At 37.6% G+C, this 16121-nt stretch overlaps 1 protein-coding gene and 1 pseudogene across 8 annotated transcripts in view; one reads left to right on the top strand and one right to left on the bottom strand.

Annotated features, from left to right (window-relative positions):
* Positions 1-16121, bottom strand: part of LOC110043793 (uncharacterized) — a 198503-nt gene that overhangs the window by 29385 nt on the left and 152997 nt on the right. For 3 of the 8 annotated variants that reach the window (XM_089272060.1, XM_089272053.1, XM_089272059.1), the window contains 6 exons: positions 12499-12540; positions 12242-12283; positions 11986-12027; positions 11729-11770; positions 8680-8702; positions 437-484 (listed from right to left, as the gene is read on the bottom strand). In XM_089272060.1, coding sequence (XP_089128186.1) covers positions 437-484; positions 8680-8702; positions 11729-11770; positions 11986-12027; positions 12242-12283; positions 12499-12540 — 239 coding nt within the window. Of the gene's footprint in view, positions 1-436; positions 485-7337; positions 8703-11728; positions 11771-11985; positions 12028-12241; positions 12284-12498; positions 12541-16121 lie in introns of those variants that run through there. The other 5 variants (XM_089272055.1, XM_089272054.1, XM_089272056.1 and 2 more) reach the window with 5 other exon arrangements.
* On the top strand, positions 4218-6570 carry LOC110046868 (uncharacterized; annotated as a pseudogene).

Consider the following 16121-nt stretch of genomic DNA (forward strand, 5'->3'; position numbering starts at 1 on the left):
GCTTCTGGTAATCAGATAATGCGAATTAGGTTTTAGCATTTTCTATTTTATCTTTTCACTATTTAACTTTTATCTTGACTTTTTTGTTAGAGGACCTCCTGGAAACCAATTTTAAGTGATGGGAGCATATTCTTAAAAGATTTTTAAGTATTACTATACCACTATTAACTTGAAAAAACTGGGAATATAATGCCTTCATTTAGTTATCTTTTGCTCTGCCAAGTGTTCCATTAGTCGATGAGCAGTAAAAATAACAGCAATAATGGCAAAAATAATAATAGTCATTTCTGTGCTTTGTGTATCCATGACTTAAAACCAGTGCTCGCCCCTGCCCAAAATCCCTGTTAGATGCCCTTTTCCACTTTCCCATCTTCTCGCTATCTCCACCTAAGATAACACCTGGAAAAGATTACTTTCAATTGTTTGAGCTACATACTTCCTTTTCTTCCTGCTTGCCCTTTCTGTGCAGCTTCACACGTCTAATCTGAAGTTAATAGATTCCATTAGATTGTTGTTTTACTTATTCAGTCCCATATTACTTGGACCTTAAAACTTTTTAGCTAACTTAAACTAAAACAATGTTTCATAAAGAAATTCATAGTAACCCCATTGTCTTAAATAGAGATCAGAATTTTGAGGTCAACAAAATATATCAACATGACGTTGTAATGGAAAGTTCATGAAGTGAAAGATGTTTGCGCAGTGCTGCAATATTGTAAAATATCCCACCTTGTGACTTATTGTTCAGTTGATTCACAGGCCTTTTAGGAGCGTGTATAAAACAAATCAAAGTAGCTGAGAGCCACTGAAATAATTATTGGAAAATAAATTATGAAAGGGTGTTTTTGGCACTTGAGCCTGCTGTACGTAAGTATATAATTAATACTTTTACCATTTGGTGTCTAATGTACAAGTAGCGCAGTGTGATAAGCGCTTACTCGCCAAGCGGGAGACCAGTGAATTCTGGTGGTTCCATATGATTATTTTATTCCTTTTCTTCTTCACTTTTGTTTTTTTTCTGTCAAGAAACCATTTACTGAAAGGTAGTGTATGTTTTTCCGTTTCTTGTGTAAAAAAAATCATCCGGAGCCTTTAATCATTGATTTCTACTGATTGCTTTCGAACTCACAATATCACGTAGGTTTGTGATGGAAAAACCACAAAGACTTTCCTTGAATTGAATTGCCAAGGAAGAACCATACCTATTTTCCTTACTATGAAAAAATTGTTACACCTTCCACCTGCATCTCTCAAAAATAACTAAACATGCTGCAAGCAACTGCAAAACGGCCTTAGACTGCTGATGTTCGAAACCCGGGAAGACTACTATATAAAAGGTCAGGGATGCTCATTGTCTCGGGTACAAATCAAGGATTCTGGTCTCCCTTAGGGTGTTAATGACAAAACGCCACCATTTTTAGCTGTCAAAGTATCCTTCAGGGTGTATTCGAAAGTATAATAATGAAAGAAACGCTCTCATTTAATTGCTGTTTTCAGGCTTGATTTTGGGGAGGACACTTTGCAAGCCTGCAAGTCCAAGCCTCGAGCAGCGAGCCGCAAGTCTCTTTGCAAGCCTCAAAAGACTCTTGCCAAAAAATCCAAAAACGGGCATAATGTCACATGGTATTTATTACGTGCAGGGTGCTCCATTATGCCAATACGCGAGGAGAATGGAATGACATTTTCCGATCAAACCGGGCCAACCAAGAGGAATCAGACTCTTTACCATTTTTTATTCCTTTTCCAAAATTCCTACATAAGTGAAGAGAAGTGGGACAGTGAACTGGTTTGTCAAAAATGCAATGGCAAATTTCAGTGGGACCAGTCTGACCGAAACAAGTGGACCACCTCCAGAGGTGATCCCAAATATTACGGTCAGGAGAAACCAAAATGGACTTTTCCATTTGACTTCTGATTAAATTTTCAGGAATGCTTGGCATAATGGAAAACACCCGTGGTCTTCATGTGTTGGTGTACTGTAGCATGCAAGTGAGGTGATGGAAAGTTTTTCTCTCTTTTCTTTTATTTCTACCAGTTAAGCAGATATTGTAAGAAGGACGTTTTTCCCATCTTGCTTTTTGGTAGCTGCCAGCAAGGTAAATGGAAGTATTGTGACAGCGTGACATTTCATAAGTTGACAGCTAGGATCACGAGATTTGTAAACATTGTAATCGGAGACACAAGTGATTGTGAAATAGGTTTCTATTGAGAGAACACAGAAAATAGGACATGTTGTAACACTGGGAGAGAATTAAACAAGGAATTGTTGAGTACAAGTGAGTTGTGAGTGTGTGAGTTAAGGTGTACCCCACAAGTTTGGTACAGAGGTAAACTTTTGCTTAATCTTTAATTAGTTTGCAAGGAGCTGTGATTTTTTTCAGCATAGTAAACTGTACTGACTTTCACTGGGCTGAGTAAATGGGTTTTATCCCCAAACTTTTGAATTGCTTGAAATAAGCAGTCGTCCAGTTCTTCGATTTTCTAGGAGTACCATTAAAAAAAACAATGAGGAGCCTGGTTTCCCAAGAGACAAAACAATGGACAACTGAGAGCCAAAAAAAGTAGTACATTATGCATCTTTCATGGAGGTGCTTCTTGATACATCATCTTGATAATTACCTAAACTTCGCCACACTTGAATGTTTCCCTGTTTATATTTGGATATTAGTCAATTTTAAATAATCAACATTTTGATACAAAACTTTGCAAGGGAAACTGAAAATCTAATTCATGTCTGAAACTATGAACTGACCTTCAAAATCTGCTTCGATACAGACAGAAAACTATTTGTGTGGAGTTTCACGCATCAAAGAAAATCGAAAACTTTTTGTTTCTTCTGTCAAGTGTAGCATATAGTGAGTAAAACATTAATGTTAAATTAAAAAATCAAAAACAAAAAAATGCAGTTGCTCCCAAAAATAGGCTTGCGGCTTGCAACTTCTGGCTTGCGGCTTGTGTCTCTGGCTCACAGACTCGCACATTAAGAGTCGCTGACTCAAAATATCGAGAATCGCTGGCCAGATTCGAAAAATCGAAAACCCTGAAACTTTGCCTCAAGAACGCTTTCAGGGAACTATCTTTGAAAATATTATTCCGATTTTCTAAGAATTTAATGTCTTCAAGAAATTCACAAAAAACGAAAATACACCTTTTTACCTCATTAAATATGCAAAAAATATCGGGAAAATTGACAAAGTTCTCGGTATTCGCAATGAAACAATTTAAAATTCTAGAACACATGATAAACTTAGCATAAGAGCTTCATCTTTCTTCTATCCAACAATAGGAAGTTTTAATTTTTTCAAGTATTTCGAAGGGTTCTCTCGACTGTCAAAGAATTGCCTTTTCAAGCTCCTATGGAAACAGAAAAAGTTGCATATTTTTATGAGCTTAAAACGAAATTAATATTGAGATAAACCTTTGGCCTTCTTCTATCGATATTTGAAATAAAAAATCTGGGCAGTCTGAATGCACGCTAGCAAACGCAAAAGATTTTTAAGGCAGGTGATAACTTATTTGCATAATTTACGAAAACAAAATGTCTATTTATAGAATGACTACTCGGCATATTTCTAACAGTGGTACTCCAGGTACGTTTCGATGGACTAATTCTGGGACTAATTTGTCATTTGTATTGTTTTCTTCGATTAGTTAACCTTAGTAGTTCCAAATAATAAAGAAATAAGGAAAATTTATGGTCAAGTGACACTCAAAGCGCATTTTGAGTCGTCAATATAATTAACACCAGCAAACATGTACGCTTACGTGTTCAACAATCATTTCAATTTCAAGATTCTTCCAGAAAGTGTTACCTCGTTGTTTTATAGTTGAAATCCAACTTCAAAAGCTATTCACAGCTTATACAGGCTTGATTTCCGTGGCTCTCTCGAGCTCGGTCTACAGTATAAGATACTGGCACAGATAAAACACAAAAATAGCCATTGAACTTGTAAACAATGTCACGCAACTTAAACTGTAGTTCAATTTGCAAGCGACAAAAGCAGCTAAGTGGGATTATTGATCACAACAGCATTTATTGTTTGGTTTTACAGAAGCTCCATTTTACATTGCCACCAAAACACTACTCTTTTTTAAAGAACAACACAATCATTCCTTTCAATAACTCTGATACTGAGGCACGTGCATGTAAGGCGTCATTCCCGCAAGCATTTTAATTAAAGCACGGGACTTCCTTGTTTATAGCTTCCTGTGTTATAATGGCATTTTGCAGTTTTGCGTCTCTTGTTGGTGGAACGTGTGGTCCAAGTCCAGAAAACCCAAATGTAGTTCACTTTGTTGATTCAAAAAATTGTGATTGTGATGTGAAAGCACAATTAAAATTTTGTAACATTTTGACGGAAGTTGAAAGCGTCAATAGCGAAAGAAAACTTTTACTAGCCCGTGCAGGTAAGTAGAAGTGTGGCATTTCTTTTTAATGAAGGAGCAACAGTGGTTTCTTGTATCATGAAATTGATACATGCAAACTCACCAATCTGTATATCTAGGGATATTCATCGCCCAAGAAGGCCAGCAGCACATGACGGTCTGTCCAAAGCACAGGGATGCCTATGGTATTCGCTGGTGAACCGGGAAGACAAAATGCTGCGTCCCAACAGAAGTTGCGGGCCATAAGACAACGTCTTATAGAGGAGATCGCGGGATGGACAGCAAACAGACCGGCCTGTTTGTTCCAGCTGGATCACGTTAGTAAAACCCCTTCATGTCCATTTCTTTAATTTTCTGTTAATCTTAGTTTCTATCAAGATTAAAATCAAGACAAATACTTAAATGTATTTTAAAAGACTAGTCTCCTTTCGAAATAATCGCAGACTAATCGAGTGTTTATGCGCTGGAAAGACCAACACCAACCCATATATTTCTAGTCCATAATGTGCTATGCGTGACACATGACGTGTGAATTGGGAAGCAGGAAGCGTGGAAAAAGCTAGCGAACCGGCAAACGTTTTGTTATTGGGAAAAGCTGGGAAGGGGAACAGAGAAGAGATAAAAATGATTTATAAATGAATCCATGAATAGCACATGTATTTTTGTAATGGATGCTATGTGTTATGCTCACATTCCGGCTGAATTTAGTAGGAGTGGTGCATTGGGACAGGGAAGAGTAGGCTCTCTGTTGATATCTCAAATAAACATAGGATGTATTGGTGTTTTATGTATGTTTGGCCTATATTGAAACAAATAGACTAAATCACTATTTATTACATGTAATAAATATGCCCAAATATTTAATTTGAATTTCTATTTATTCCATTCAGCCATCTGCAAGAGATGTAGAGAACATATTGGAAAAACAATAGCTTCACGAGAGGGTTCTGAAAAATCATCTGAGTCAAGCGCCTCTCCCCTGGTTAATCAACAGTATCCTGCCTCACAGGTGTTGGTAGAACCACCCACAGAGGTAGTAGAATTACTCACAGAACCCGCAGAATTGCCACTGGTATGGTAGTGTTATGTTAGCCTATGTTTATGGACGTTTTGTAAATCATTCTTTCTATTTGAACACTGTATTCAATCGGCATATGTACTTTTTCAATAGGAAAAAGAGGAAAGTAGTACCGAGGTTATAGCTGACCATGTGAAACGCCTTTCGATTGACGAGAGCTACGTCTTGGCTTCCTCCAAAATGACAAGCACGGCCTCCTTGCTTGGTGGAGAAGTGGTTCTTGGCAGTGGCAGTACGCCACTGAGACTACTTAATGCTTTCCTTGAAGAGGGAAGTGTCAAAACAATTAACCAGCCACAACTGGAGTGGAATAAGTGCGCTGACAGAACAAAGAGAAGATACGTTCAACACACCGCAGATATTCTTGTGGCAGTCTTAAAGGTTGTGTCACCAGAAAATGCGGGATACCTTTGGTCGGCTCTTCAGGCATCAAAGGCTGTAAATGACGAGCTTGGCATGGAGGGAATATTACATCCATCCCAGCGTATGTACCTTGAAGCAATAGCAGAAACGTACAAGAATGCCAGCAGCTGGGACACGCGGTGGCAAATTCTATCTGTTATGACTGGTACTGCAAGTTTGGCTTCTATCCGAGAGTACATTCCTAGTCTATCGCAGTACAGGTATACAGAGGCAAACCTACACTGCCTTCAACACAGTATAGGAACACCGTGCCAAACAACCTGCAGTGAGGCTTCGAGTAGACGAGACGCAGCTTGACCATTTTCTGCAATTCATTGCAAGTCAACATATTGTCCAAGACTTACCTTTTGGCGAGAAGTGTCTACGCTTATAAAACAGCAACGTGCTGGAAGTGCCGAATGTCATTCGAGCTCTTATACCGGAACAAACAACTTCCCAATACAAGCAGTATTGTCAAGAGGTCGGCTTGTAGCACAATGGTCAGAAAGAGCCTCCAAAGCCTGGATTACATTGCAGCTGATGGCGCTTCAGCTTTTGATGATCTGGCCAATTTGTTACAGCAATATTTGCACTTGGTTACCGTTGCGACTTTAGAAAGGTGGCAGAGGACTCTGAAGAATGGAAAACTCTACCTAAAGGGAGACTTCAAGGTAAATAAAGCTTTAAGTGATCAAAAGGTATAGCATAGCACTGTGCCCTTGTTAACAAAATGACGGCTGCTTCTTAGTGTTTTCGAAGTGTCTGTGAAGAGGATTTAGATAAAGTTTTGACAGTCCCCGATTATGGCTCCTGTCATAATCTAATTGTTTAATAGTAAATTCGTTCTTTATAATTGTTTCGATCATTTTCACATTTATTACTTATTTTAATTTACTTTGCTGGTCACTGATGTAATGTTAGAGGTTAATTTCTAAAATAAATAAAAATACATTTCTTTACAGGTGCATGTAACTGATGAATCTTCCATACCCGATCACTGTATGGTATACGCACTGAGTGACCCTCATGACAGCTCGTTTAGAGGGAAATGCCACCACATCCATGAGGAGAATTGCTTAGGATGTGACGACCTGACTTCTGAAATCTATGAATTTGTTGAGCAGGCTTCCTTTCTATTGAAAGATGACAGGGACGAGGCCGTATACCTTACACAGCACAGCAAAGATATGATTCAAGCGTGGAGGGCACCCCAGCTCCACACAGTGCGACAAGATCAATCCAGATTAGAAATCCTTTAAAAGCTGAACACCGAATCAGTCTTTACACCTTTTGCTGTTCATTTACAGAAAATATCCATTCATTTGAGTCCAAATTTGGTTCATTATGGTCAATATACGCTCATTAACACCAATATGACCTTCATTTGCACGTAAGGAATGTTCAAGAATAGCACTTGCATACATATTAACATTCAAAATCATCAAACGATAAACAATATCTTCCTTTGACATTCATTGGCTGTAAATGTACTTTTATTTTTGTCGAAATAAAATTCGTTGTCACGAAACGACAATCATTTACACTTTTCGACATTTCTTTTTCAACAAAAGACTTTCAATAACACAATTTGCATGTGCAGTCACAATCAATTGCATTATTATACAACCATATCCATGAAGGTGACAATCTTAAGTGAGGCGAGACAAGCTGTGATATGTGATTGCCCAGACTTTTTTTGCGTATTATTATAGTAGAAACGATACACTTCTGCACAGTAGTAGTCTTGACTCTACATCGGACATACCAAGATGTATTTGAAGCCCGTAAAGTTACGCAATTTTTGCCATTTTGCTAAGTGCCTGATATAGCAATAATTCAACAGTTGAAGGAACCCTTCAAAATGCGTGAAAAAATTAAGACTTCCTATTGTTAGATAGAAGAAAGGTGAAGCTCTTATGCTAAGTTTATCGCGTGTTCTAGAATTGTAAGTTGTTTCAATGCGAATACCGAGAACTTTGTCAATTTTCTCGATGTTTTTGAATATTTAATGAGGTAAGAAGGTGTTTTTTCGTTTTTCCGAATTTCTTGAAGACGTTAAATTCTTAGAAAATCGAAATAAGATTTTCGAAAATAGTTCCCTGAAAGTGTTCTTGAGGCAAAGTTTCAGGGTTTTCGATTTTTTGAACTTAGCCAGTGATTCTCGATATTAAGAGTCAGTGGCTCTTAATTACACTACTTGATTTCTGCTGATCTCTTGAGTACACAAGTCAGGTCTACACGTTTGCAAGGGATCCTTTCTCAAACAGTTGCTAGTAATCAAACCTCTTCCATTTTAAGTGGTATCTTTTAGGGGTATAATAAAACTCAAACAAGGTCCACATTAGTCTCCCTTAGGAGTTAAATTCAAATTTTTTGACGAGCATCCCTTGCCTTTTCATATGGGAGCTCCACCCGGGTTTGCAAATGTCCAATGGGAAGTGAAGGAGTGAAGGAGTGATGGAGTGAAATCGTTCCACCACTACAACTTGGAAAATAACAATATTTTCCAAGTTAAAAAGTACAAATCAGGAGTGAGATACTGAACATAAACTGATCAAAAATATTGCACCTCTGATATGATAATGATATCTCATATTATATTTTCTCAACTGTGAATGAGGCAAGTGAACAGAATAATCAAACTCATAAACTGGGAGATATTACTATGAGGTACCACTATTCTTTCGGAGACTTAAATTAAGGGAGAATCCTATGAGAAACAGTATAATTATTATTATTGAAAGGAAAGTAAGCTACGCAAAAAAGGGTAAAATCTGTATTATACATGAATAATCATTACTTTTAGCTCTCACCTCTTCACTGGGCAATGCAGTAGCTAAAAAAAAGAATAAATGGAAAACCCTATCACAATTTATTCTTTACAAGGAATATCCTTTTTAGAAGAGACAGAATAACAATAATACTTTCACTGTAACTTAATGTAACCAGAATGCTATAACCAGAGAACTAAACAGTTTTCATATCAGGATTTGAAAGCCTATCACGCTCATTTGAAATGTTTCTTACAGTTTAAGTGGTATGTGTGCCTGAGAAATAGCTTACGCAGTAGTGAAATTAAAACCTGAAAAAAAGATTCAGGCCTGACAGGGATTTGAACCCATGACCTTAGAGACACTGGTGCAAAGATCATGGCTTTGAATCCCGTTAGGGCCTGATTTTTTTTTTCAGGGTTTAATTTTCACAACTGCTTAAGTTGTGTGTATAATATGATGATCAATCATATCCTCATATCTTTCTCTGGAGTTCAAATATATGGTCTTTCCTATATTCACTTGTACCAACAGATGTATGTTTGTATGTATGTAACATTGGGGAACATTTAAAGAGACATGAGGTCAAGGTAATTAGAACAAGAACACTGTCTTTAACTTGCATAGAATGCTGTCTAAAGGTGAAAGTAGAACATTTTGAGACTAATATTAATGTGGCTCCCTATAGTTTTTTGACCGTGCGTGAACTGATTTTGAGAAACACGTTCTCAAAACTCTACACGAGATCACGCAGTAAAATGTGGACAAACATGGTGTCCACATTTTCAAAATTTGTTTGTCACAAAAGTTGTGTGAATCTCCTTTAGTTTCAAAATGTTTTTCAACCAAATAGTAGACCATGCCCTTCTGTACTTGATTTAAAGAAGAAAAGTACGAGGTATGTAGGAGTTTCAACCAAAAAACTGATTTGGTCGATCATCATGATCATCGCACTGGGCAAAACAAATATATTACCACACGTATTTGCAGTCCTTGGTGTTGCTTGTGGAGCAGACACAAATTGCCAAGATACGAGGGAAGAGGATTCCGCTAAATCTGGAATGAGCCAGGATGTTACTCCCCGACAAGCTAATTATAAGTGGTGTAAAGAGCTTGTGGAGCACGAATATGCACTTTGGAAATATGAAACAACAACAAAAAAAACAAGGTCGAATTTTAGCAGCCATCATTGCTCATTTAAAAGATGCTACCTGTCAATAGGGTAAGAATTCCTTCTTCTAAATTTTCCTCTCTAAAAATGTGTCATAATATTGCAAAAAGTAGCTTTAGGTAGGACATATGAGCTAAACATGATTCTTCTCCCACTTGCATGAGCAAAAATTAATGATACCAGTGGGTCATTGATACGTACGTGTGCGTGGTCATCTCGAAATTTTATGACATGCAAAGAAGCCAAGAAAAGCAAAGCTTCTTTTTCTCATGTTTCCTTTGGTGAAATTTTGCAAATGTTTGTGTACTTCATGATATAAATGTAGATGCCTACTTCACAATATCATTTTTTGACAAAATTTTATCTAGAGATTTCTCTTTTTTAATCAAAAATAGGAAGATAAAGGATTTTTACGAACCTACCAGATAAACTTTTCATTTTTTCAAATTAAACTATTGTCCCAAATCGTTTTCACAAGACTGCTGAGTTTAAAGATATTTTACCAAGGCTAATCCTAGAAAGAGAAGCAAATAGGTGGAAAATAGCACAAAAATGGTTATCCTTACGATTGGTTGTTGCCATGGCAACAGTCTGCAATACACTCATATCAATGAAAAAGAAACCGGAAGTGTGTTGCTAATCTTCACTGCAAATGCCAGGGGCTTAAACCCAAACGTGAAACAAGTAGTTCATTTTCAGCTCTTTATCCTTCTTCAGGTGAAGATACTGTTAATACTGTAGGGAGCCCACCTTAATATTATATTAATATTAACTCTCACAGTGCCTCTCTGCTCCCAGGTGTACAAATGGGTGCCGGCAAATTTAATGCTGGGGGTAACCCTGCAATGGACTGGCATCCCATCCTGGGGGGAATAGAAATAATTATTCCCAGTCGCTTCATGCTAAGAAAACCGGGATAAGCTCTGGCCTGGTGGGCCACTTGGCCCGTATGCAGATTTAACCGTTTTTTACAATAATAAAAATACTCAATTTATAGAGCACTAGTTCTATCACTATCCAATACCGCTTTACAATTGTCCTCCTAAGGGTGGACGAATTGTGACATTTTTAAATATTGCTACTAAGCTAGGCAATGCTAAACAGCTAGGCAAATGAACATGACAGACATTTGATGAATGAAGTTCACATGTGTTTCACTTTTTATTTCTTTCCTTTGTAGCTCTAAAAATCAGACAAAAGATTTGTTCCCAGTTTCTCCCAGGTTCAGCTCATTTCATTAAGCTGTCTACATCTTATATTGCTGATTAAGTATGGTCACTTTTTGCCCAAGAACTTAATGAATTATCCCTACACAATAAGAATTAGTTATATTCCAGGTACAACTATCATAAAATGTACAGCCAGCCATGCAGGTCATTAGAAGATAAAAGTTTCTGATCACAACTTTTTAGAGAACTCAACTTAAATGTTTGTCAATAGCTTGTTTAATATTTAATAGAAATTTAGACCACAAGTGCAAGACAGCATTAACGAGGTTAGCTGCAAAACACACTACCAAAAGCGATTATGCGTTAAAATCATAAAATTTTAACTCTTAGGCGCAAAAAAAAGATAAAGTGTATTAAAAAGCTGGCACCAAAATTAAAGGCTTAAGATCTCTTGTCAGGAGACTGACATGTATGAAGCATATTTATAAGGAATGATGCAGGCTTCAAGTGAATGGGAGTGAAATTAAATTTCTTCTAATGCAGACTATATATAAAAGCAAACTTATCAAAGCTGATGTATTTGAACTGTGGAGATATATGTCAAGACATGATTAATCATTGCAGTTATATACACAGCTTAACAGCTCCACAGCTGCTTTTGTTGTGTATATAACTGCGATGATTAATCAGGTGTTCAAAAATATTCTATGTTAAATAATTTTATCAGAATTACACTAGTTTAGAAACTCACCGCTTTCCACTTCATCCACCTCTTTGTCCACTCCAACCTCATCTACAAGATAGATAACTCCATGTAAGTACAAACGAAAAAGGAAGAACCCTGTCTTTAATTTGTATTGTAAGGAACACCTTTTACAGGTGCTCAAGCAAACTTATGAAAGATCAGCCTCACAGCTGCTTTTGTTGTGTATATAACTGCGATGATTAATCAGGTTTTCAAAAATATTGTATGTTAAATATCAGGATTACGCTAGTTTAGAAACTCACAGCATTCCTCTTTAACCACCTCTTTGTCCACTCCAACCTCATCTACAAGATAGATAACTCCATGTAAGTACAAACGAAAAAGGAAGAACCCTGTCTTTAATTTGTATTGTAAGGAACACCTTTTACAGGTGTACAGCAAACTTATGAAAGATCAGCCTCACAGCTGCTTTTGTTGTGTATATAACTGCGACGATTAATCAGGTGTTCAAAAATATTGTATGTTAAATATCAGGATTACGCTGGTTTAGAAACTCACAGCATTCCCCTTCAACCACCTCTTTGTCCACTCCAATCTCATCTACAAGGTAGATAACTCCATATAAGTACAAACGAAAAAGGAAGAACCCTGTCTTTAATTTGTATTGTAAGGAACACCTCTTACAGGTGCACAAGCAAACTTATGAAAGATCAGCCTCAAAGCTGCTTTTGTTGTGTATATAACTGCGATGATTAATCAGGTTTTCAAAAATATTGTATGTTAAATATCAGGATTACGCTAGTTTAGAAACTCACAGCATTCCTCTTTAACCACCTCTTTGTCCACTCCAACCTCATCTACAAGATAGATAACTCCATGTAAGTACAAACGAAAAAGGAAGAATCCTGTCTTATTTGTATTGTAAGGAACACCTTTTACCAGTGTAAGCAGCACAATGTTTGAGTTTTATTACAGATGAGTATAATTTCCAGAGGTAAATTCAATAATGAAATATTCCGACTGGTAGAAAAGCTTGGCTTATTACACTTCCATTATATTCATCGTGCTAGGTAGTGAACATGACATATCTAAACATTGCTACTAAGCTATGCCATTTTTAACACCTAGGGAAGTCATCATGGCTGGCAAATGATAAATAAGGTTCCCATATGGTTTCTTTTTTACAAGTATTTCTTTATTTTGTAGCTTTGAAAATTAGACTGAAAGAATAATATCGTGCCAAGTTAGTCCCAGGCTCAGTGAACATTGCTGAACATTCAAAAAGGCAAAGTCAAGGTAAATATTTACGTGCGTTTGCCTCGCCTTTGGGCAAAAATAGTTAAGTAGTAATACTTCAGTTACATGATCCTCAGGCTGGTAATGATAGTGTCAAAATATCTACAAAAATACTTTTCTTGCCCAAGTAGCTGTGATTTCCCTACCGATTTTGTTTCAGATAGCATTGATATATTCTAGCCCTCAGAGTCAGCCCAGATCAGCTATTATTTGGAGCAAAGTCAATTTCAACTTTTCTGTTTCTTTAGTGGTAAATATTGCATATGCAATGGCTGGATAAAAAATCACAGATCAACACAACGCTGGAAACTATGGTGATTTGAAAATAACAGGAACATCACATATGTAATGAATGACATTCCCTTCATTTGATTATCGCAGAATGTATTCCTTCTTGTTATTAAATAGCCTGTTTTGCATTGACTACAAGTATTTTTTTTGCTTACTTGCCGTTGCAGTCATTTATCAAAAGCAAGCAGATTTCTTAAAGCGCTACTGTGACCAAAAATCAATTCTACTTTTTCTTTGTATTTCAAAACTATGTAGCTGAACCACTAATTGACTGAAGTTTTAAGCCTTCATTTCAAAAAGACACCTGTTTATTTTGACTGAAATTTTCCTAATTAATGGTCTGCCATTACTAACTTTAAAATCTTGAGAGAGCTGGATCAAGGATAAGATGACGTCAAAGACTCACTAGTTTAAAAATGCAATATGTGTGCACGTGCCTAAATTAATATGCAGCACGGGAGTTTTGAACTTTCAGACTTTTAAACTTGTGTTTTGCATGTACAAGAAGCTGCGTTTACACCCTACAATTTTAAGCTAGTGAGTCTTTGACGTCATCTTATCCTCGATCCAACCCTCTGAGGTCCAATTGGTCAGTCTTGAATGTGAATATAGATACATACATACGTTTATTCCACATCCCCAAGGGGCTTTTCAGTGAAATATGTAACAAAACAACAATAAAATACAATAAAATTAATTCTATGTGAATAAAATTTTAAATGCACTTAAAAATTCAAATCAATACAAGCGAAAGAATTAGAAGATTTAAAGTATTCCATACTAGATAAATTCAGTTACCTATCCATTAAGAGTCTTTTCCTCATCAAGGTCTTAAAATGAGCTAACGATTGACTTAAATTAATATTTTGAGGCAGAGCGTTCCAGAGAGATACCATACGATAGTAAAAACTTTTGGCCAGTTGTGGTTTTAAATAACGGAATATTTAACAGCTCTGAGTTTCTAGTTTTGCGTGTTGCTGTTGATGAACACTTAATAAACTGATCAGATAGATACCCCAGAGCAAGACCATTCATGCATTTAAATGCCCTAATTGCATTGCGATGATACATATGTTGTTTCACGGGGAGCCAGTTGAGTGGGAGAATGGGAGTAACATGATCGTATTCCTTTGACCCACTTCTACAGGCAAAATTCTGAACAACTTGGAGTTTTGCAATGTTAGATTGAGAAGTATTGCTCCAGACTGCAGAGCAATAAAAATGTTTACTGAAAACTATTGTGTTGATAATAAATTAAAGTGCAGTTGTCAAAACAATGTTTAACACAGTTTATCTGGCCTAGTCGCGACATACAAGAAGCAACAGTTGCAGTGACATGATCGTCAAAAGTTAAACTTGTATCCAATATGACACCAAGGTCTCTGGCAGCCTCCACTGGAGCAAGCTGTTTTCCAAGGAACAAAAGCTTGAAGTTGCGAGTCTTAGTGACTCCAAGTTTACTACCACAAACTAGGAACTTTGTCTTGTCAGGGTTTAACAGTAACTGGTTATCAAAACACCAGTTACGTATTCTTATAAGGTCTTGATTTATTTCTGCTACTATGCATGATTGGTCTTGAAGCCGGAAAGACAGCAAGAGCGTATTGTCATCCACGTAGCACTGGACAGAACAATGTTGCGGAACTAACGGCAAATCATTCATGTAAATACTAAAGAGTAGTGGTCCTAATATACTCCCCTGAGGCACTCCACTGGCCACTTGCAGGTGTTCCCATGGAGCTGTTCCAATCGTGACAACCTGATAGCAAGCGGTTAGATAACTACGAAACCACTGCAAAGCTAAAGGCAAGGCACCGACTTCTTGCAGCTTAACAAGAAGCAAGTTGTGATCTATACTGTCAAAGGCGTTGCTCATGTCAAGCAGAATTACTGCCATCAAGTGCTTTTCATCAATCGCACTTAATATCATTTCGGTGGTCTGAATCACAGAGATTTCGGCGGAGTGTTCCTCTTTGTTACCACTTTGTTTGGTAGATAAGTGGCCTTTAGAAGTTAGGTATTCCATAAGCTGATTGTGAGCCCCCCTCTCTCGCACACTAAAAGGCTTGAAGAGGATAGTAAATCTATTTACTCATGAAAGTCAAGCCAATCGCGAACCTCTACTAAATCAGGGTCCAGCAAAAGTTTATCCAGGGAGACACTTATTGCCTGCCAGGCCAAAGAGGCTGCTCTAAAAGAGAAACTCAAGTTCTCACCAGTCATCGCAGAACAAGAAAGTAAGTTAGAGCAATTAAGGATACAAAAAGAACTTGAAGAAATCGCAGCCCAAGAAGCTGTATACAAAAAGGCGATCGACGAAGAGAATCAACTAGATGACGAACAACCACCTTTGCTGCCCACTACTCTGCACGATCCTATTGGTGCCCTTCTGAACTACCACGAGGAAGCTGGGTTGACCTCCACCCCAGAGGCCTGCATCTTAACATCTTCTACCCAAGTAACGCCAGCAACAAACAATGTATCGGTCACATCTTTGTCACCTCCTTCAATTCACATGCTACACCCTCAACCAGAGCCTCCAACCTCACACAGCGCACCGCCCCAAGCACCACTGGTACCGTCAGTTCAAGAACCCAGGAGAACCTTGTGTCCATTTTCACCTGTTTACACTACCACCAGCTTCAGCATTGGAGGTCAGCGCCCCCCGATTATTCCAGCAATCTCCACTGCACAGTCAGAGTACCATCCTTCTACACCAAGGGGCTTCTGTGGAAACCCTCCAGCCTTCTTTCTGCCACCTGTAACCCCGTTTCTTCCAGTATCACAAAGCTACACAGGCCAACTTACGGATACCCTTGCCAAGATTACCCAGTTACAGCGACTACCACAG

Source organism: Orbicella faveolata, unplaced genomic scaffold (genome assembly GCF_042242905.1).
Source record: "Orbicella faveolata isolate gen_17 unplaced genomic scaffold, um_ofav_v1 contig_34, whole genome shotgun sequence".
In the NCBI taxonomy this organism is placed as follows: Eukaryota; Metazoa; Cnidaria; class Anthozoa; order Scleractinia; family Merulinidae; genus Orbicella; species Orbicella faveolata.